The sequence below is a fragment of the Trachurus trachurus genome, assembly GCF_905171665.1.
Source record: "Trachurus trachurus genome assembly, chromosome: 5".
Taxonomy (NCBI): domain Eukaryota; kingdom Metazoa; phylum Chordata; class Actinopteri; order Carangiformes; family Carangidae; genus Trachurus; species Trachurus trachurus.
The window spans coordinates 29,251,853-29,275,439 of record NC_139896.1 but is presented as its reverse complement, the minus strand read 5'-3'; the positions used below and the strand labels follow the sequence as shown (position 1 = coordinate 29,275,439).

Genomic DNA, 23,587 nt, shown 5'->3' with positions numbered 1-23,587 from the left:
TTTTATTTTTGAAAGTAGAATGCAAAATAAAACAATTTACAAGAGCAGTGAGCAATGATTGGAAGGAATCTGAAATCAGATTCTGACAACTTGTTAAAATTCTTTCATCTTTCAAAGCTACAATAACTACATGCAAATTCCCACTTCCTGGCTTATGAAAATAGTACGGCAAATACAGTAATAGCATTCCCTCTCAATTAACCAGCAATTTATTTGATCATCAGCAGGTTGAACTATGAACAGAAATAGAGAGAGAAAGCAGCAGAGAGAGAGAGGGTGGGGGGGGATAGAAGGAAAGAGGCCTTTAGGGGCTGACCATAAATATCTCTGACTCATCTTCATTTATTTGTGCTGTAAAGAGTCTTACTGTAGTATGTTCTCTTTTCTCATATCAGCATTTAATGTGTTCACTTCAACAGCCGCTATCTCCACAACATGATACATGGTGAACTCATGCACACACACAAACACACACACACGGAACATGCTAATGTCCTAAAAAGCACGCTAGCAGCCTCACGCTGAGCAGTACACCGCACGGAATAATGCTACACGTTCCGCCTGGACTCTCCCAGCCGAGCAGACCCTTCCCCTGCCGCACAGCACAGCGCTCATGTCTACAGGCACGACTCACCCGTCTCACACACTCAGGGTTCAGTTCACCATATGACAAAGGATTCTAACCCGCTTAACCAAGCGTTCCTCTACACAACTCGCCATACGACTGAGCCAGGCCAACAGCCTAATGTAAACCTATTAAGAATTCAGATGAGCCTGTTTGCAATGCTCAGGAGGCCCCGTGTATCTTCCTCCACACTATACACACACACAAAAAAAAATCACTAAATTAATTTTGCGCATACAAATAGAATGGAAATGGAGTCATAAAAAGACAATGAAACAGCTTGTTTTGCAGTTATAGAGCCACTAATTGTGCATTACTGTTCATTATCTACATACACTCAGGTTTAAACTGCGGCCTCCCAGGTAAAACCACAGGAATCAAAACTAATCACAGCCCTCTAATATTTACTGCAGAAATTCAATAATGACAATATTGACTATTGCCTCATAACTACAAAACCAGCCACGTGTCATCCTTCAATCACTGTTACACTGCTACAGCATTTGAAGGAATAGTTTGGCATTTAGGAGAATGTGCAGATTCCCTTATCTGCTGAGAGTCGCTAGGTTTTCAACCTTAGGGTTGAGATCCCACGTGGGGTCGCCTGGAATTCAAATTGGGTCACCTGAAATGTCTAGTCATTGATAATAAAAAATAATTGATAAAAATATTATTTTAACTTTTTTTTTTTAATTATGATTAAAAACACAGCACACAATCATAAACAACTGTATTCTATACTTTCACTTTCTCAAATATAAATCAAGATCAAATAAAATGTAGCATATTAAAATATCTGAGCTGACGCATGATTGGCGGTCGCGATCAGCCAAAAAAGGTTGGAAACCACTGCACTAGAGGTCTTCGGAAAAACCCGACAGCCCGAAAACCCGAGGTTCCGATCCGACCCTGATTGACTCATGACTGTCACATTATGATGATGACGTCAAAGGTGAAAGTTCAAGCAAACTTAGAGCCTAAAGACCTTTTCACATAGGACGCGGTGAGCGCACAGCTTACCATTCATTGTGTATGTGTTGCGCAGCGCAGACACGCCCATGGTCCGCACAGTGCGGAGCGGTGAGCAATACCCGCGCATGCCGCTATTGCACGTTGCGCGGGGGTTGAGCCGGCTCAACTTGAGCGCAGTGCTCACCTCCGTGCGTCCAATAGGATGTGAGAGGCAAATTGGCATCCCAAAATGTCACTCAGATGCAGCAAAACGAGAGTTAAGGCCCCCACATACTCGGACGTACTGTGCGCGTACTGTGAGGTTTGAGGTTTCATAGTCGAGTGTACGGTGTCACATTTAAAACAGGTCAATGTGAAGACTTCCCGCAAAACAGTCTATCGTGTTACACCGAGTACACGTACGCGCAGTCCGTACGGCCATAGAAATTTAGCTTTGTGCTTTGTGGACGTCCGCTCTGGGTTCGCATTGAGCCCGCGAATCAAGTACACCCGAGTAGCTATGTGGGGGCCTTTAATGTCTGAATCCAGCATCACATGCGATAAGAGACGACAAATACAAATACCAACTTCAGTTTACTGAGACAGGTTCATCTATTAAAACCAACCACAATCATAGATAATTATATAAAAGGGTGAATTAACACTATCCTTACTGAATCTGCCAGGGTCCATTATGACCTTATCTATCTCTTTAAACCACTGAAATACTGGGAGGTAAATTCCACTAGAGTATAATCAACAATATTTTTTTTTAAAAAGGACCCTAAAAAGGAAATACATTAGAGGAGCCAATGATGAAAACGTACCAGGGAGGCTAATTAAACTGACTGACAGCTTGTAAAAAAAAAAATCTTGATACTTTATTTCAAGTAATGAGTTCATGAAGACGCCTGTGACCATAAAATATCACCACATTCCATTAGTGGTTAGATAATGGAACAGACAGGATCATTGCAAAGAAAATGCAATTTGGCACATACGCAGTATGGATGGGGATCTGATTGTCATTGTACTGTATGGATCAGTGTAACACAATCACAACATTAAGCTTATTTTACTATCAATATTCAGAAAACAGTCCATTACAGTTGACCTATAAGACTTTCACTCTTCACTTCATCTTTTTTGTACAGTAGAAGAAGCTGCAGACACCAGGAGCCTTGACATATACATAATATATTTGTTAGGGCTGTAAAGTGTCATTTTCCCCACAAACTAAGGCGATGACTTCGTATTCCTTGTTTATAGAATCAAACCCAGAGGACAAAACAAATCCAGAAAATATTCATATTTGAAAAGCAGGAGAGTTTTTCTTTATAAAGAAATAAAAAAATGATTAATGTTGATTAACAAACCGATGAATAGACTGATAATTGCTGCTTTAATATATGTTAATTCATTTCTTATATAAATACCAATACAAACCGTATATTTCATGTATTTCTGATAGATTTTCTACATGACCACCTGAGAGCTACAACATGTGCGTGTAAGAGAAGCTGCGTCTGAGCATGTGGCAACAAGCCCAGAGTCACATGAGTCAGAGTGACATCATGCATGTTTGATATCTGTGTGCGACCACAGCGCTTAGAAGCAGAGCAAACACAACAAACTATAAGCAATAATACCAATGTCAAAGCGAGCCATATGTGGCAGGCAGCAGGCAGCAATCGTACACACTGGGTGCATGCAAACAGCACAGAGAGAGACACACAACACAACACAACACAACACAACACAGCAGCCGATACGTGGCTGTGTGCACCGATCAGAACCCTGCAGCCATCGGTCACGGGACAGTTTGAGAGCAGATCTCTCCCGAGTGTCACACGGATGGAATCGTGTCATTGTGGATCTGATTGTGCACACAATGAGCCGGCATATATTCTGTAGGACTTCCCACATCACTCCCTGCTGCAGCTCCCTCCCCCCCCCCCCCCCCCCCCCCCCCCACGCTCGCTCTCCATCTCTGGCAAACTCTCTCTCCATCCCCCTGTCTGTATAGATCAGTCAGTGCCATGCAGCCCAGCCAGAGGGGGGTGAGGGCAGCCAGCGTTTAGTGCTTCTTCAGCGCCTACTCCTACAGGTTTGCACAGTGAATAAGTGTGCTTGAATGTGCAGGCTATATTGGGATAGATGTCCAATGTGCGCTACACATGGGGCTTGTCTTTATTTTTTGGCATTTTTTTGACTGAAATGCTGTTTTCGGGTGGAGGAAGAAATTATAAAACTGCACAGAGGGAAGCAAATCTGGATGGCACCTCCCCCCTGTCGTTTCACATGCCCCCTCCCCCTTCACCACCTATTGTACAAAAGCCATGTGAACAACAAGGAAATGATATATGTTTACACTGGAAACAGTTTAAAGCTCAAGCATTAATGTATTGTTGGTACTCAAAGTATCGTGTAGTGTTATGTTGCATCATGCAGTATGTGTTCTTAAGGTATGGAGGGAAAGTGTTGTTTGTTACCTCAATAAATTTAAAGTAATTTCGATTTAATTTGCTTAAATTTTTGTCATAAACATTAGAAACACACTCTTTTTGGTAGTAAAATAAGAGTAAAAGGTAAAAAAAACAACTCCCAAAAATTAAAACGGAATTTGAGAAAAAAGAAAAGGGCCCTATACATGCATGCACCACGTTGAAACTAGTGATTATACGATAATAGATTTTCTTGGTACGATTTTGTCAGAGAAATCATCACGATTATTATACATAAATAATTTTACAACACTATGAATGTGTAAAATCAAATAGTCCAAATTATATTACCATTTACCACTCGTGCACATCTCTGCAACTGGCAAGGAACGTAAACAAAGTTACATACGCGGTTGATGTGTAACTTTGTTTTCGTTCCGTGCGTGTTGTGCCGACATCACCTTTTTTGGAAAGTGATGGTATTTAGGAATTAAAGCAGAAGTGAGTGGTCCGGTCGTTTTCGCTAATGCTGCGTTCCAGGCAGGCTTTTGAAATCGTAAATTACAGCTTCAAGTCACAACTTACGACTTTGTAGCGTTCCAGGCAACCCACTCGTGTTTTTCCGACCTGTTTTACTGGTGAAAGTCACTATAACGGCCACTCGTAACTTCCGACCGGTGAACTCGTACCAGATCGAACTGGTACCACTTCACGGTCGGAAAAATACGAGTTTCCTTGAACGCACCATAACAGTCCTCGTCCCTACGTCGCCACATTCACGGCGTTCCTTGGCTGCACACACAGCCCTGCATGCCGTTCTCTCTCCTCATTGGATAAAAACTGTAGGATACGATAAATGTTTTCTCCTCGGCTCAGAGCAGAGCAGAGGGACTGAGAGACCCGTGTTTCAGTCCAAACACTCTATGTAAGTGATTGCTGTCGGAAGATATAACTATTTAAGACTTATATTAACAAAAATAATATCACTTACTTCTGCTTTAAATAATATTAAAATTAAATTAAATAATCATGGCGTTTAATACTGCAATTAATTGTGAAAACAAGTAATGGTGACATCCCTAATTGAAACCTAGTAGCCCGTCTACCAGACACAACATCATGACATGCACTCACACCATGTTTTGTGTCACAGCTGTGCCCATCTGTTTGTTAGTATGAGCGGCTTGTGTGTAATGCATTGCAGACACAAGTTTCTGTGTGTCTGTGTGTCTGTGTGTCTGTGTGCGGTGCTGTGGGGGTGGGAGTGAGTTGTGTGAGGATGTAGATGTCCCACTGCCAAAGAAAACACCACCAAGTGCAGGTCATACCCACCAAGTACATATCTGCACAGAGGAAGACCATCACACTGAATATGTTGTTGCATAAGGTGGTTGCCGATGGTATTACTTAGTTTTGCCCTAAAGTTACACAATCGACACACAGCTGAGAAGGGATACGATCACTGAACGGAGATGGGAATGGGTTTCTTGGTTGCCAGAGATCAGGGAGCGTGAGCTATGAATTGTGGTCTAATGCAGTGTTTTTCAACCACTGTGCCGTGGCACACTAGTGTGCCGTGAGAGTTCATCAGGTGTGCCGTGGAAAATTATCAATTTTAACTTAATTGATCCAAACTAGGGATGCATTTTGAATTTTTATTTCAGACTGATAACTGATGCTCGTAAGCGATTATAACCGTTAACAGATGAGATTCAACACTCCATCAAGTGTCTGTGATTAGGCTCGTGCCGAGTGGCCAGTCCTCTATTGGTGATTAAGAGGATGATCAACGGTGGGTTTTTTGGGGGGTTTTTTCTTGCCGATAAATATATAAAACACACACACACTGCTCCCGCTGTGCTGCGGCACATCCACGTCAGAACAGCAGAGCGCTCCTCTGCTCGTCTGTGCAGCTGCAGGTGAGTGACGGGGCCGGCTGGAGAGCGCCTCCTCTTTTATTTTAGGGGCACCGTCCTTACAGGGTGAAGCCCGCGTTGCACTCAAAGTTTGTTTTGACTTATCTATCTATCACAGGGAGTGCACAGCATAAGTGTAAGAAGTCCTCTCATGTAACGCTTTGCTGTAAAATATGGCTGAAGGCACGAGTGGAAGTGTGCACGTGTTGACAAGCCCCCCATGAGTTGACTGACATAGCTAAAAAAAAGAAAAAAAAGAAGAAGAATCGGCCAAAGTTCTTCTTATCGATTAACAGTTAACAAATATTATTTAGCTCCTAAAAATAATTTGGCTTTGTTGAGCATCTGTGACTGCAATAGTGACTGTCTGGTAGAGTTGGCTATTAAAATAGGACTCTTTTATGTCAATGGGTGTAGTGGCAGAAGCCTGCACAGTGACCTTAGCAATGTCCATTACTGAGTCAGAACAATAAACTACTACTTGTGACGTATATGTAGATCAGATCGCATTAAATGACCAATTCATGCAGAAAACTTTTTCTTGCCAGTAAAGTGGGAATGGAGCATTTCTTCATGTTGTTCCATTGTGTCAGTGATGCAATTCTACATTTTTTTACCGCATCATTTTGGCCAAGCTGATGTTTTGACTGATATAAACACACACAGACAAAAAATGACAAATGTTTTAAATGAACGTCTCCTTTTTCCTCATCTTGATTTTCTTTGTTTGTTCATTTGTGTCTCATCACATGTGAGCGTTATTGTTCTGCTCCTGCTCGGCGCATCTGTGAAAACACACATTCAAGCTTGCAGGTGTGTGTCTTTGCAAGGAGGAAGTACATGAGACGCAGAGCCGCTGCCATGGAAACCAAAGCGATGACCGAAACTCAGGAAATTAAAGTAGGATCCCCAAAGCCAAACCTTGGCTCTTAAAGCTCCACGCTGCATCAGCTCAGTGCTGCACTTCTATTGAAATGTATGATAGCTTTGTGGCTCACACACACTGATCTACAGTCAGCAGACACTGTCTCACATGAAGGTGTCTCCGTTGTTCTGTCTGGGTTTAACTCCTTTTCCTGTTTTGATTCGGTGTCAACCTGAGTTATCATTCCTCACACGTTACATTCAACTCTCTGACTCTGTCGACTTCAGTCTCCCTCACACACACACACACAGGGCAAGCATGTGTGCACCTAGGGAGAATCAGCCACATAGAAATAGAAATAAATATTTCAATATATAGTTATTGTTTAGTTTACTGGCAGGAAATGACATGATCAAATGTATGAATTTAGTATAATCATGGGAGAGATGTTGTCATCACTACAATTCTGTACACACTACAATCAACATATGCTTTAAAAACATGCCATAACCCCACCAATCTGTTCCACTTCAAAGCTACAGACAAGAGAGCAGCACAACAACAACGCCGGTGTCCAGCTCCCTCTCTCACAGCAGACGTTTTGCATTTCAATCTATTGTTTTGTCATTTTCCCGTGGGCGGAGAAGTGGGTGCACATTTACCTAAAAATCAAACAGCGGTTTTAGTGTAAAAAGGTGAGTAAAATAATAGGAGGTGACGATTATGCAAACAGGAACAAACCAAAAAGACATTTTTAAAAAATAAAATTAAAAAAAGACATTCTTGACTGTTACTGTAAACTTCCATGGTGCATTATCACAGGTACTTTGTGTACACTGAAAATGTAATACATTTACAATTCCACAGTACTAGCACACTTCATTTCTATATTGTCTCTACAACTATAATCTTACACTTTATACTGACTGTTCTTTAGCTTTACTGGTGCTTCTTTCTTTGCTTTTGGTTTATGTTACTATAACTGGCTAAGCAGATGGAGTTGAAGATGTTGAAACATAAGAAAACTCTATCATCTATTGTGAGTTTGATGTAAAATACAAATATGTCATCATACATAATTATGTTAACTGAAATTTACGTAACATCAGGCTTTTCTGAAATGCGTATTAAGAGTATTAGGGCCACTGTGAAAAAAAAAGTGAGTTCTGACTTTTTTCTCAGAATTCTGACTTTAAATTCTGAGATTCAATTCAGAATTCTGAGAAAAAAGTCAGAATTCTGAGATTAAAGTCAGAATTCTGACTTTAAACTCAGAACTCTAAGGAAAAAAGACAGAATTCACTTATTTTTTTCACAGTGGCCCTTATCCTCTTCCACACTGAAACACTGAGATGATAAGTACAAAAACAAAGCATAGAGAATTCATTGAAGTTGATACAGTTATTTACAGAGCTGGGGGAAAAAATCTGTTGATTCATAAATGGTCTGTTCTTCTGCTTTAGGAGACCTGTTTGACACACACTCTGTAGTTGCAGCATCATGAATGCACTTTCACAAATCTACACAGCTAAGCTAACGCAGCTCTGACTCCCTCTTCAACATCTCGCTCTCTCTCTCACTTACACAACCCAAACACACTCTCTCTCTCACACACACACACGCAGAAATACACATCCAAGATAACAAGCAGGGACAGTGCTAGTGTGAGCCACAAATGAGCAGTTACGTTAAGTGACTAAACACATACTTCTACCATCATCTCTATGGGAGTCCACAGTCCAGACGTTGCTGCTTGTGCCAACCAGAATACACACACACAGCCAACTGCTTTGCCCGTTACATACATGTACACATTTACACTACATTTACACTACTGCCATACGGTCGCTGAGCCAAAGAAACTGACACATGGACCTTTACAACCCTCCATGGATGGAAATACATGTCAATAACTCCCTCAGTGTTTTAGCTGGCTGATAACTCAGTCATCAGGTGCACTGCTGGCTAAAAGCTGTACAACTAAATAACCAGGCTTGTTTGTGCGTGTTGTTGTTGTTCAGCTTACACAGAGCCTGAAGCCCAAAACAAGGAAAATATGCTAAATGCTCATACACCATGCAGCATAGTAGAAACCAGATAATGAACAGTATAAAACATTATTTTAAAAATCCAGACATTTCTGATCTTGGTGTCAGTAATACTCTTTAAAGGGGACATATTATGGAAATATCACTTTTTGAAAGCAAAATGTGAGAATTGACAAAAAAAATCTGTAATGTTCAGGCTCCCTAGGTTGAAATCCATGTGGTTTTATGAGCTGTTCCCTCAGTTGTCTTCCAGTTATGTAACTAGCTTTCAAATTTGCTTAACCTCACCCCTACCTGGTAGCAGTAGAAGGGGCGGGGCAAGCAGTGGTTCATTTGCATTTAAAGGGACAGGGACTGAAACCAGCTGTTCTGAACAGGGCTGTTTTGAGAGGATGAAAAGAGCTGTGATGTTTGATCCTTGTGGTATTTTGACCACAGCATGTCACGGACATGTCTTTAAGACACCTGGGAACTATTTTAATTTATGGAAAGGCGACATAATATGTCTTCTTTAAAGATGATATCTGTGTCCTTAAGATAGTTTTATGGGAAGACATTATAGAAGCATTGGCAATATTGCAAACCATGAACTCAAAAGAATTCTTCTGATGCTCTTTGATAAGAAGCAGTGGATGCCTCTCAGTGGCAGAGTGTCACACAGAGACATTTCCAGTGTGATCAGTCAGCGGACATTGACTTCCAGTCACAAGTTCAGCACTGTGATGATTGTTGGGATGTATTTACATCAGGAAAGACCTTCTCCTTGTTACTACTAGTTGCTCATTTCGAATCACGGATGGCCGATGCCGCTGGATGTAACAGTAAAAACAAACAAACGGTCCGACGGGACGGCACGACAGCAAAACACATCACTATGTTGCTATGGCGATGTCGACATACTCAACGCATACGTCACATCCGGTTGAGGATACCGTCGCAGTGGACAGCTAAAGTTCAAATATTTTAGCTTCGGACGGCATTGCTGTTTGCCGTTGCCATCGCCGGTATTCTTTGTCGGCTTCTCCCAAGATGTGAACGCAGCATACGCCTGTTTTATAAAAACAGAAGTTATATCATAAATACCAAGATACGTATATGATACATAGATTTTTGCAATAAAGGTTTGTTAGATTTTTTTTAATCACTTAATATTATGAAATGTTAAAAAGGACTATGTCCAAAAGAGTGTAAATAAAACGGTAACACTTTCAGTGTTTCCCACAGGATTTCAGGAGACTGTGGCGCGACTGGGGAGGGGGGGGGCCGAGCGAGCGATATAGCGCCGCAGCTGAGCAATTAGCGCGATATAGCGCATTTAGCGTGCGCCCCTGTCTGTATCTATGTGCAGGCAGAGATCAGAGATGGTGTTTTAAATAACCATGCTAGCGTTTCACCAGCTCTCATCTCTGCCAGTCAGCCTCTCACACTGCCACTTCTCTCGCGTGCGGGCGCACCGCACGTAGACACACCTAAGAAAAAAATAATAATACTTTTTTTTTTCTGTGAGAGACTGTGGCGGGCCCAAACGAGACTGTGGCGGTTAATTAATGGGAAACACTGACTATAATCTTTTATTATTATTACGGACTCAGGTCCATTATAAGGAGACAATACAAAGACACATACAGTACAAGATAAAAAAATATTATTATAATAAGTACACACTATTAATCATTAGTTAAGCATTAATAAATACTGAATTCTTCATTTATAACACATGAATACTCATTACAGTAGTATGTAGTTTATAAATATAGTTAGTGCGTATCAATGATGAGTAAAACATTTTTAAATGTGTTTATAAACTACATACTAGTGAGTATTCATGTGTTATAAATGATGAATTCAGTATTTAATGCTTAATAGTGTGTACTTATTATATAGTGTTATCAATAAAATGAATGTAACATATTTCTTCAAAGCCTTTGTAACAACAGTGAAAGACATGACAGTGTTTATGTGCCGTAGTAGAAACAGCAACATAACACTGCTGGGAGATGACAAGCATGTAACTGCCACGGATGTTTATAATGACCTGACCGCCCTTTTTACATAAACCACGTTTGTCTTCTTAGCTTCTTGAGATGTTACAATATATTATTCTACATATTTAAGGAAATTATTTTAATTATTAATTGAACAGGATTGCCATATTCATAGCACGCTTCAATCATAGCCCCTCACATTCAAAAATGTACCAGCATCCAGACGTAAAACTGATTCAAACTGCGAGTCCCCTGCTGGCGTCCATACGACCTCTGTATTGGCTCGTGCGCGGACGTTTTCAGTCTTTACATTGGTGTCCTTTTGTCCCCAGTAAAATAAATAGCACTGCAGCTCCAGAGTTATGCAATAACAATGATACGGGCAAACACTGCATGATACCAGACGCAATTCGCTGCATGTTTCCTTACAAAGGATGAGATGTATGAATCATATTCACCATGAAAAGGTCATTGTTTTTGCTCAGCTACCTTCAGCAGGAGCTGCCCGGGGTGATGAGTCTCAGATAGATAAGTCAGAAATGACCTTAAAGCAAAGGCAGGAGGCTCGTAGACTATTTGTCTGTCCCCTAGACAAGGTGGGTGCCGAGGAGACGCGGTCACGTGCGAGAACGGGTTTGTGTTTGCGGCGCACTTCTTACTATTACAGCGGAGGGACTAAATAAAGGAGAGAGCTGAGCCGAGAGAGGGATGAAGAAAGGAACTGCAGATTCCTGACAGAGTTTGTTGTCTTCACGACGCGTGTGTGTATGTGTCCTCGTTACATCCTGTTACTCACTTGTGCCTCCTGGTGGTAGCAGGACCCCAATCTTTTGCCCTGTGTTCTGCCTGAGGAGGAAATTGCTTTCTATTTATAATGAGCTGCTGCATTTAACCAAGCCTTACTAACAAGACGGGCACACTCATGCTATTAAGGCCTCTATGACTTTGCAGCATTACACTGTTCTAACTCACAGCATCTCTGCAGCACCTAGACACCACTTACACACTACTGCACCCACAAATGAATAGCAGCAGCATTTCTACCTTTCAGGAATTCATGTTAACTGAGAGTGTGAGCTTACTGACAATGCACCGAGTCAATTGAGCTGCACATCCACAAGCCTAGAAGGTGTGTATCTAGGGCCCCATGATTTCCGCGATCACGGAATTGCGGACGGAATCGCCCATTGTAATCAGTATGAGCGACGCGACTTTCCGTAGTAATGCCGGGCTTCACCTTAAAGGGATAGTTCAACATTTTGGAAAATTGGCCCATTGCCATAATCGCTACAGTCATAGCAGTAGGTTTGTTACCTTTATTTGTCGGTGTAAGATATTTTTAGAACGACGGAGCAGAGCGGCGAGCTGGTCAGAGCTACGCTACGGAGGCTGATGGAATTTCTTGGTACATTAGTCAATAACATTAAAAACACACTCTTTTGGTAGTAAAATAAGAGTAAAAGGTAAAAAAAAAAAAAAAAAACAGAATTATCAAAAATTAAAACGGAAAAAACGTAATTTGGGAAAAATAAAACAGATTTTCTATATATACCAATTTTATTTTTGAATGTAGAATGCAAAATGAAACATTTTATAAGAGCAGTGAGCAGTGATTGGAAGGAATCTGAAATCAGATTGTGACAACTTGTTCAAATTCTTTCATCTTTCAAAATAAGAGTAAAAGGTAAAAAAAAAAAAAATTAAAATGGAAAAAAAGGAATTTGGGAAAAAATAAAACTGATTTTAAAGGGCTCTATGAGTAAAAGCCTGCACAGATCTGCTGCTTTGTGACATAATACCATCCTTACTTTACACATCAGTCTTCTCAACACCTTTCTCAGGTTTCATATCAGTGGCTGCTCCACCTGTGAGGCTGCAGAGCAGAGTGGTATGAAACACGAGTCTTCACTACAGCCCTACGTGCCGGCTACCGTGGCAAAACCAGCTCAGCAGTTTTCCCTCTAGCACTCCTCCTGTGAGTGCAGTGTGAGTTCTGTAGAGCAGCTAAGGCCGAGCTGGCACACCTGCCCTACAAAGTATTCTATTGTTCAGCCTCTGCTGAAAAGGGAGAAATTGCATTATTCACCCTCTCTGGTATCTGATTTATTGTTGACACTGCAGAATTAAACCAAAGTCCTGCGCAAGCAATGTAAAGCTGTATGTTGGAGAAGACTCAATATGCCGTATAACTATAAGGAGGGAAAAAAACCTACAGTGCAGATGTGGAAGACTTGCTCTATAAGGATTATGGTAAGTTTGTCCTCTCATCTCTACCTAATGGTCTTCTTCATGCAGCATGTGTGTCACATCAGTGACACTGCTCAGCTCTGGACCGTCTCATAGGAGCTGCGTGAAATGTAGCGTTTCAGGTTCATTCTTCAACGGTTGATCCATAAATCCAATCTGACACTCGTGTTCACACAGTCCCTCCAGAAAGATCGCATAATTAAACACTAGTCAGCCAAAGTCTGCATATTATGGGAACGCATTTTTGTTGCAAAAAAAGTGTGCATAAAAAATGTTGCATATTTATGTCACACATGGAGCAGCCATTTTCCCCTGTTGCCTTGGGAATGTTATGAAGCGACGTATTTATGCGACATAACAACATCACCTCGCAGGAGAAGATAAACGAAACCAGGATTTTTTTTAAATTTCTTTTTTAACATCAGATGTAGCACATTCTTTATTTTGTAAAGCTACTGAACGTTTTTGACTCGGGAAGTCATTTTTTATTAAGTTTTGAAATAAAACAAGATGAGAACTTAAATATTCCCTGCACTTTCTGCGATGTAGTCTGCCTGCTTATCATAAGAAGTTAGCAATGACTCTTTTTACATGAAGGTAATGAGATCATTCATCAAATGAATTTTTGCCAGCTTCCACAATTTTAGCAAATCCTGCAATTTCATGGCATAAACTGCATAAACACCAGGCATATTCCATCACATTTTTTTTTAGAAAACCCACTGCATACTGAAGGATATTTGCCCACAACGATCACAAAAAAAAAAAATCTGCAAGGACTGTTTATAGCAGAGTTACTATATATTACAAATTTGGACAATTAAAATCACTACCCATCATGTTAAACACTTCATGGTTCTTTGCCTTGCATTTTTGACAGTTGAGATGTGGCCTAGTTGTTTAGTTTGACGCTCTACGGGTAGTATTAGAATCAGTATTGCACTCCTCTCTGTTACATTGTGATGTTAACATAAGTGAAAGCTGTGGAAAAGTCTAACAATACTCTGAATTTAGGGTCTATAAAAAGTTACTAAAATGAAAGAAGTCCCCGTCAACATTACACACGTGATCAGTTATCAGCGCAAAGCCTGGCACATATTGGTGAGTGGCGTCTGTCACTGAGAGCTATTTATCTCAACAGCCATCTAAAACACAATAGCTACAATTCAGCTGAAAGTGAAATTACCTTCTCTCAACACTCAGAGTCACCTCACAGTTATTCTCTAACCTGCAGAGCCAGAAATAGACGGCCCAATCTGAGTGTTTCTGGCTTGATGTTGACACTGAAACTGTGCGTGTCGGCGTCAGTGTGCAAAGCTCTTGAATGGTTTGCGCAAACTAACTTCACACTTGGCAGGTGTCTTGCTAATGGCACGACTGAGTGCTGTGCAGAGTTTGGTGTTGATGAAAAGGTGTTGCCGCTGTAGCCATATGAAGCATTGACCATCATCGCTGCACAGGTACCAGCCTCAGGGGTTTGGATGGAGCCTGCTCAGAAGGTCTTGCTAAAACACGGTAAACACCTGCCATCAACTTGAAATGATCTAAATTGAGAAATGTGCATATTCTGTTCACGTTGTGGATTTCAAACCATGAGTTTGATGAAGGAAACCAAGAAATGCCATTAGCCTCTGTAACGTAGCTCTGAGCAGCTCGCGGCTCTGCTCCGCGGTTCTAAAAATAGCTTGCACCGACAATTAAAGGTAACGAACCTACTCTTAAAACTATAGAGAGCCTAAGCAGAAGCAGGAAGTACCAGTCGCCAAGGACCTCAATTCAGAAAAAGTCTCCACGGTGAATGGGAGTCAAAGTGTTATTTCGTGACCCGATTGAATTGTGTCATGAGAAAAAAATATGACCTCTACCTGTTTAAAACATCACGTTACATGCCGAAGAAATCAGCAGTTTGTTGTAAAACTATTAGGGTTGACCCAAAAAAATCGAAGCTTCGAAGCTTCATTCGTTGCCATGGTAACCGTTGTCGAATTTTTTTTTTTCTTTCTTTTTGACACCGGTTCTCATCGCCAATTGTTACATTAAAATGAGTAGGCTACTTGGCATCCTGGAAACCTGCCTGATTTAGGAGATATGCAGTGTTTGTTTGCCATTACTTTCAGTATTTCCGCTACGATCGCGATCAAAATATGATAATCGGGACAGCCCTAAAAACTATTGTGAAATAAAATTCCAAAGAATCCGTAACCAGAATAGAAAGACTACAAGTCGCGTAGGTGACGTCACACACCAAATGCCGCCCTTTCCCGTGTCAGTTGGTGACGTATTTTTTGTGGGACACCAGATCTGTAGTCCATAGAGCAGTCTTCACACAAAATACATTCTTCCGTTGCCGTTTTACGATAAACTGCTGATTTCTCGGCATGAAACGTTATGTTTTAAACAGGTAGAGGTCATATTTTTTTCTCATGGCGCAATTCAATCGGATCACGGAATAAAACTTTGACTTCCGTTCCCTTACATGAAGACTTTTTCCGAATTGAGGTCCCATGGCAACCGTTACTTCCTGCTTCCGCTTAGGCTCTCTATAGGGATTATGGCAATGGGCCAGTTTGCCAAAATGTTGAACTATCCCTTTAAGTATTTTGATAAAAACCAGGCTAGTTTGCAAAATTGTGTTTTAGCAATTGGAAAAAAACTGTAAATAAACTGTACATTTAGAATTGATTGATTTTCATTATCACTCCTTTGCATATCAACAGTACAGGCATGGGTCAGACTGATGTTACCACAAACCAAACACAAAGAGAGCCGGGGTGTGTGTGACGACTTCAGTCCAGCAAGCAGACACCTAGTGGAGTGTATAACTGTGATGTAGTGTGATGTATTTACGCTACACTGACAGTATCATGACAGTTGATGTGCTTCTGCAGCAGCTTTCTAACCAACCTCACAACATTTCACCAGATGCTTTGTTTTCCCCCCCATATTTGTTATGTAAGTGTGTACATTTTCTCTCAGGTCAGTATTAGGACAGTCACTTCAAATTTCACTCCGAGCTAAACACACTGACAACACACTGTGTAGATAGTACTGTATCAGACACTGTAATGTCCCAGATGGCCCACTTTCCTCTGATGCACCACCGCTGTGTAAACAAACACCCTGAGGTCACCCTCCAGGAGGTCAAACCGGGAAGCAGTACACCTCACTTTGCTAAAGTAGACCAGACACACTTTTAACCAAAAAGCTGTAGCTTATCTTGCGCAGCGGGTTCAGCAGCGGAGGAACATTTCCTCCCGGTCTCTTCCAGCAGGCTGGTAACCTTTCTCTAACTTGTTCCCGCTCTCAGACGACGGCGCTTTCGAGAACATTCAAATGTCTGCAGACACGCTGTATAAGCTGCTCATGAATCATTGAACGCTACAGCTGAATTCTGCTCCTGTAAGGACCACATTCTGCGTGTCTGTCAGGCTTTCTGTTGAGCGCACTCATCCTCAGCTGTGGAACAATGCTTACAACACTACATCACCCATAATTCATCACACAGGACATAAATGCATAAGGTGCACAGAGTGGTGCAATGACGAGAAAAAAAATCTAAAAATAGAGGGCTGAATAAAACTCTGAGCAGGAAAACTATGACATGATAAAGCACCGCTGTTGTCAAAGTGTTTCTCAGCGTGAGCGCTGAAGATCAAGCCTGCAACTAAATCGCTCACTCCTCTCTACATGGTTTACTATATCGTGAGTGAGTTTGCCATTTTGCAGTGATGTCAGATTGCCTGAATGTGTACTAGTGCTGTAAAATCGCTTAAAAAAATCTAACTTTATCAACAGCACGGATTACAAAGTCAAAATGCATTTCATAACTTATCTTGAAATTACATAACACATGACACAGATGTAAGCTAACCAAACAAAAAGCCAGTAACAGGCAGTAATCCTCCTATTCTCCTCCTATTCTCCTTATCACTAACATAGCACAACCCTATGAAGAGTGTGTCCATGCATTCAAAGATAACACCGCCCAATTCAAGCAAACAACACCACATTCTTCTGAAAATTGTCAGCTCAAACAGTTCACGAATTATGCAGCGCTGATTGCAGGGCAGGCTGTGGTTGAGTGAAAAGTAGAAGCGCTGATTCAACAGGCATCCAGTGGGTGAAGAGCGGAGAGCAGAGTGGAGAACAACAAAGTGAGAAAGGTGTAGAAAGGGTACTCACCAGGTCATGGTTTGTGGAGTTGGAATCATCTTCAGGGAAGGGGACATAGACAGCTAAGGCCATACAGTTGGCAAAAATAGCGATTAATATAAAGATATCAAATGGCCTGAGGAGAGAAGTTAAGGAAAACACAGTGCAAGACAATAAGGTAACACAGCAAAATGAAATGATACATTATATAATATGAATGAATAAATTATTATGTGTTAAGGTATTATTTAGTTTGTTTGTTAAATTATTAATTATTATAATAACAATAATCATACAATTGATAATTATATTATAATGATTCATTATTATGAATATTCACTGGGTGGATAATATTAGGATTGTAAATACTTTGATGAATGTGTGTATATATTTAATTTGGGTTGTAAATAAATTGGGGAGAGTTGTTTGTATGTTTATATTTGGTTCTAAATTGATTTATGAAGCTGTTTAATTTATTAACAGATAAGTAAGATAAGGGTATGGTCATATAAGTTTTACTTCTACCTGCTCCTTTTCAGACACTGTTGTTTTTATTCTATTTTTTGTTTTTAAATTTTATTTTTTTTTATGTTCGAAATAAATAAATAAATTCATTCATTCATTATTAATTCATGACATGAACTATTCATATAAAATAATAGGCTAGGCATTTAGTTGTATTATAGCCTATTGTATTGATGGTAATAGCTACAGAAGCCAAAACAAACAGATTGAACTACTATAATATGTCACATATGTCATCATATGTACACTGTGAAGAGAGGTAAGGAGCAGATTAAACTTCATACTACATGGCCACCAGCTGAAACATTTGTGAACCACTGTATTACACTGATGCACCGTACGGATTAACTCTTAAAGCCAGATTTTCCAAACTCAGCTTTAATTTGCCGATTCACCAGAAAGCTGCATTACAGCAACTAAGTGAAAAAATGGAAATAATGAATGAACTAAAGAGATATGATGATGAAATAAAGAGGGAAATATTGTGACCTAAATGTTGCAATAACTCACACTTTCCACATTACAGCATTTTCATTCTCAATTGTCCAAAATGACCAATAAACACGCAGCACTGTTTGTGAAAGCAGACCCAGCTAGCAGCTGGATCCCCGGTGGACTGGTAGTAAATCCCCCAGTGACTTTTTTTTTTTTTTTCAACAAACACACAAAGGTGGATTATGACATGTATCCTTGCAATTTATAGTAGGCAATCTCATTTATAACATCTGATGGCTTTTGTGTTGACAACATCTGCTTAAGCCTCAAACCCACCAGACTGTCACACAGCTGTGTTGTGCCAGCGCTGAGTTACTTAGTCTGCAAAGTGCCCCACTAGGATTCAGGACACTCGCTGTGTCGTCTTCTGTCATCACTACGCTACGTGTTTGATAACCGTTTCAATCTGGTACACAGGAGAATTTTACCCTGTGAATATCAGAGCAGGTTTTTACCCACATCACCAACAACGGCAGTGTATTGCTTCAGCTAGCAGCCATTAAATCAACACGTGATGAACAGAATTCTCTAAACCCAAAACATATATTGTTTAATGTTTTAATGTTTTTTTCCCCTTCCTATTGATTTTAAGTAGCTTGACTTCAATGACTTTAAAAAGGCACTATATCTAATGAAGTAATACTAATAATTAGTGTTTCTGCAGGTTTCACCAACTTACATTTAAGACTATTAAGACCATTATGAATGAAATCTAAGACATATATTATGAAAAGAAATGCAGTTTTAAATACATTGAAAAGCACAATGAAGTGTCGTGGGAGCATTTGAGGTGGCATTACATGGACATAATAAATTTATTCCTGTCTAAAATTATTTAAGACTTGAACACAATACTTCAGCGAATTTAAGACTTTTTAAGGCCTAAAATTTTGATTTTAAAATTTTATACTTTTTAAGACCCCGCAGAAACCCTGATCACATTTATATGTGATTTGAACACTGTTGAAGTAAGGTTTCAACTAAGAAATGTTATTATTATCATTAATCTGGTATCAATTTTCTGAATTATTTAAGTTATTTGGTCAAAATGATGAAACGGGTGTCACAGCACCTGAGGTGATGTTCGCAAAATGTGTAGTTTTGATAAAAGCCAAATATTCTCACACTTTTTGTTTTTTTTCATGAGAAAGGACGTAATAATTAATCAATTATCAAAATATTTACCTATTCATTTGATGTCAATCAGCTAATCTGTTGATCAAACTAACCATTTCAGCTCTGTGCGGCAGGACTGCCACCAGAACTCAGTGTAAAGGATACTTCCACTCTACCAGGCTGATGCAGGCCCTGCGTATGGGGTTGTTGAGGTTGAGGCAGAACAGAGCCCTGGGCGGCCTGCTGTTGGCGTTACTGCCTTGTTTCTTGCTTTTGGCATACTGCTGTCGCTTCTTCTGTGCCAACGCACCTACCGGGATGGTAGTGGTCGCCGCTGGGCCGGAGGCGGGCTGGGCCGGAGGGGCGGGCGCCGCTGCGGGGGCTGGGGCCGGGGCCGGGGCCGGGGCCGGAGCGGGGGCGGGAGTGGCGTTAGGGGGGGCTTCTGGGGCCGCGGGGGATGGGTCTGGGGCGGGCCCGTTGGCGCTCATGGTGCGGGTGTGGCTCTGTGAGGAGCATCCAGCAGCATGGATCTGCCGGGGTAGACGCTAAGGCTGGAGGAGGGCAGAGCGGTCTGACCAATGAGCTGGCACGTCACCAGGGGGAGCGACTCTGGTGCTGCTGGCATAATTTGCCTCTGAGAATGAAAAAAAAGAAGGTGAGAGGAGATGACATTAGTACATTCTGCTCATGTCCAAACAATAAAAGGAACTGATATTGCTTTTTAGCCAAAGCAGAGCATGTCACATGTGTAGTCAAAGCCCTGGAGGTACTTAAAGACTGTGCAGGTCACAACTCGTCCACAAGAGCATTTTGGAGATGTTGGATTGTGTATTTAGTTAACGCCGAAAGTATCGGCACTGTGCAGAGCTCACGTCTCTCCCCCGCTGATCTAAAAACAGCTTGCACCGACAATTAAAGGTAATGAACCTACTCCAAAGACTATAGGGATTATGACATAATCCCTATTATGACTATAGGGATTATGACAATTTGCCAAAATGTTGAACTATCCCTTTAACGGCTTCTCATACCAATCAGGTCAACTGGGCCTAATGTTCCAGATCCACCCAGAGTCAATTCAAAGTTTAACCAGGCTGCTCTGGTATTTATCCCTATAGGTGCTTGAGCAGCCTCCTTCAGGTCTCAAGATGTTTCCACCCTTTCATTCCTTTGAAAATGTCTCTTTAAACGTGTTTCTGTCGTCTTCATAACATTCAATATGTCATTTGTGACTGAACAATCTATATGTGAGTCTATGTGAATGGCCATCGTTAACTGTATTAGTCATCTTTCTTCTGTCACTTCTTTCCACAGGGTCTTCCTCTTTCTTTTCTTCTTTACCTCCATGTAAAGAACACCATGTTTTTCCCTGGGTATGAAATTGGCTGAATAAAACAGGCTTGCTTTGCTTTAATTGAATATGTTGTCTTTGTTCCAAGTCCAGATCTGACAAACCAGCTCACACACACACACATACACACACACTATAGCTGTATGCGGATTTGGAGGAGCTAAACCCAACTGTGTCTTTCCCTGGGCTCTGTTGTGCTGCAGGAGGCGCTCTGAACAGGTACAGGCTGCAGCAGGTTCCTACTGGCCTACAAACAAAAAGTGTGTGAGGCCACGTGAGAACTTTTTGATTTAGTTGAGAAATATCAGACATTGTGAAAAGCAAGGACATAAAAATGCACACACCTGCAAAATGCAAAGTAGAAAGTAAAGTACATTGGGCAGATTCTTGAACTGAACTGGTCTCTTGAAGGACACCGGAGCAGTGTATGGGATTCTTTTTTCTATGCATAATATAACCAAATGGGTCACATACCATGTCTCCCTACAAATAATGGCCTTGCTCTGGTATTTCCATCAAGAATCTAAATGTAGCAAACAATCCAAAATTGACTGAACCTGACCATATTCCATGAGGAAAAACAGAAGCAGATGACATGCAGCTCAAGCCACAACACACACACACACACACACACACACACACACACACACACATTAAGCCTGTAAATTCAAAGCTGCCACTCTCAGGCATCACTTGTGTAAGTCCTTGAACTGCGAGCAGGCCCCGCAGAGGAAGAAAAAGAAAAGGTCACATTGCAGTGATGCTCCAAGAATTCATCTTTACATTACATAAAAATGACAGGAGCGTTATTGTAATGTAACACTAACAGGTCTGCTGGTGGATTCAGACTGCCAGCTTTCTGTCTTCTTTGTCCTATACGCTGCTGCTGAGCTTCATGTAGCCGAGGCTAGTCCAAGCTCAATATGTGAACAATGCGTATCAAATGCGCTTTTTTTTCCCTTTTTTTTTTTGGAATATTAATTTCATTGCTGCATCGACACTGTCGACCGTGCGCCCGTGATGAAACCCAACAGTGACGTTTTCAAAGAGCGATTCCTGATGAAATAAGCACCGTGAAGCGCGTTGATAATTCTCCCTGGACACCACCAAGGTAAGATGTGGTGAACCCCCCCTTCCTCCTCCTCCTCCTCCTCCTCCTCCAAAAATAAACGATGTGAAATGACAGGCTGACTCCGGGCGCTCGTAGTGAAAACTGAGCAGCGCGGCCGTCAGATGGTCCCCGCTGCTCAGCAATAAACAGCTGGCAACCTTATTACAACAAACCTCAATCAGTGATGTTCTGACACTCTGGGCTATAACTAACACACAGTGTCCGGTCCACATGAGCTAGAGAGGCAGCCTCGGTCCGGGTCCTGATGAGCTGATCTGCTGTCAGCTCCCTGACTGCTATGCTCTCTCCTCTCCTCTAACGCATCTGTCTTGTATTGTTGGTGACAGGGCGATGAATCCGCTCCTCTGCATCCGCCAAAAAACATGACAGCGTCGAGAGGAAAAGTGGCCATTAATGACTGCCGTCCTCTGATTCTAATCATTAACAGCATCACCGCTGGCTGCATGCAGTATAGGAGAGCGCGGCTATGCTAAGAGGCTAACTTCGGTGTGTGTGGAGCAGAGCAGAGCTGTAGCTATGTACCTTTTCTGAAGACTTCACAATTCAGCCTCGGTCCTCCTCTTCCCTCGGTCCAGTGCTTCGGGGGTCGGTGAAAAACGCAGATCCGGTCTCGGATAACGGCGGTGTCAAATACATGAGCTCCCGGAGACAGGAGGGTACAACGTTAGAGCCTGTGTGCATTAATTAAGCTCTTCCATGGTGATGGTGAAGAGCTGGAGACAGGAGGAGAGTGCGCACCAGACAACAGAGCATCCTCGTCCGCGGCTGCCTGCTTATCGTCACGCGGAGCGAGTGGAGATCAGAGAGCGAGCTCGAGCTCTCCTCCTCCTTCTGGCCCGACTCTGCTGCTGCTGCTGCTCCTGCACGAGCCCCCCTGCTCGCGTCTAATCGCCTAGTATGGCGAGTCCACACTAGTGTCACCTGCCCCGTGCCTCCCAAATACAAGGCGACACCACACACAGCATCCATTAATCACGTGAAGGTCACCATGGAGCCCAAGTCCTTCTTTTCATTGTGGTAGAAGATGTGTTCCTACAGTCATACATCTGCACAGTGGCTTATCGTTGAAAATAAACTGGATAACACACTTTGTTATGGTTCTTCAATCGTGTATTCATGCTTTATAGCCAGTTGTGAGCTGTTAATAGCTGGAAATATCTGGTTATTTCCTGTTTGGTAGGAAATGTTGGTAATCCATTATTAATTCGTTAGTTTCTCAGTTAGCCTACTACTCAGCACTCAGTAGCTACTTCAGCCTAAATGTTGAAATTTAGACTTTTATCACCAAATCTACAGTTGTTAGTTTGCACTTCTGTAAAACATGTTGGTTTAAGGAAGAAAACTTTAAAATCCTTAGGCTACTTATGCTCTTGTCATAATCTTCTTTTTTCTAAAAACCTGTAGGCTATTAAAGGGGAACTAAGTCTGGTCTCTTTTCCTGTTGCTAACCCTCCTCCTGGCCACGTGCATTTGTTTTCATTGAAGCCGGCGAGAAATCAATCCATGGAGCAATGGATAATGTTATTTATCATATGCATTACAATGTGTATATTTGTGTAGTCTTATCTGTCATAAACAAGAGATTGCGGAGATTTGTGTGGCGGTCGGAGGCTCTGATCTTACAAAGTTGGTTTTCAGCCAGGAGATGCTAGGTGGAAGGCAGAGAGCCTCCATTCTCCTGTAACAAGTTACAAGTCATTTATTTAACCATTACTGGTTACCTGAAGCTGATTAA

General features: G+C 41.5%; 1 protein-coding gene across 1 annotated transcript in view; it reads right to left on the bottom strand.

The window, feature by feature from the left end:
* Positions 1–22,568, bottom strand: part of cacna1da (calcium channel, voltage-dependent, L type, alpha 1D subunit, a) — a gene marked incomplete at its 3' end in the record, with an annotated part of 86,838 nt that extends 64,270 nt beyond the window's left edge. The window contains exons 1-3 of the mRNA XM_083972243.1: positions 22,375–22,568; positions 19,535–20,003; positions 17,264–17,369 (exon numbers count right to left, since the gene is read on the bottom strand). Of these exons, the coding sequence (XP_083828369.1) occupies positions 17,264–17,369; positions 19,535–19,857 (429 nt within the window). The 5' untranslated portion in view covers positions 19,858–20,003; positions 22,375–22,568. The remainder of the gene's footprint in view (positions 1–17,263; positions 17,370–19,534; positions 20,004–22,374) is intronic.
* Between the last annotated feature and the right edge of the window lie 1,019 nt (positions 22,569–23,587).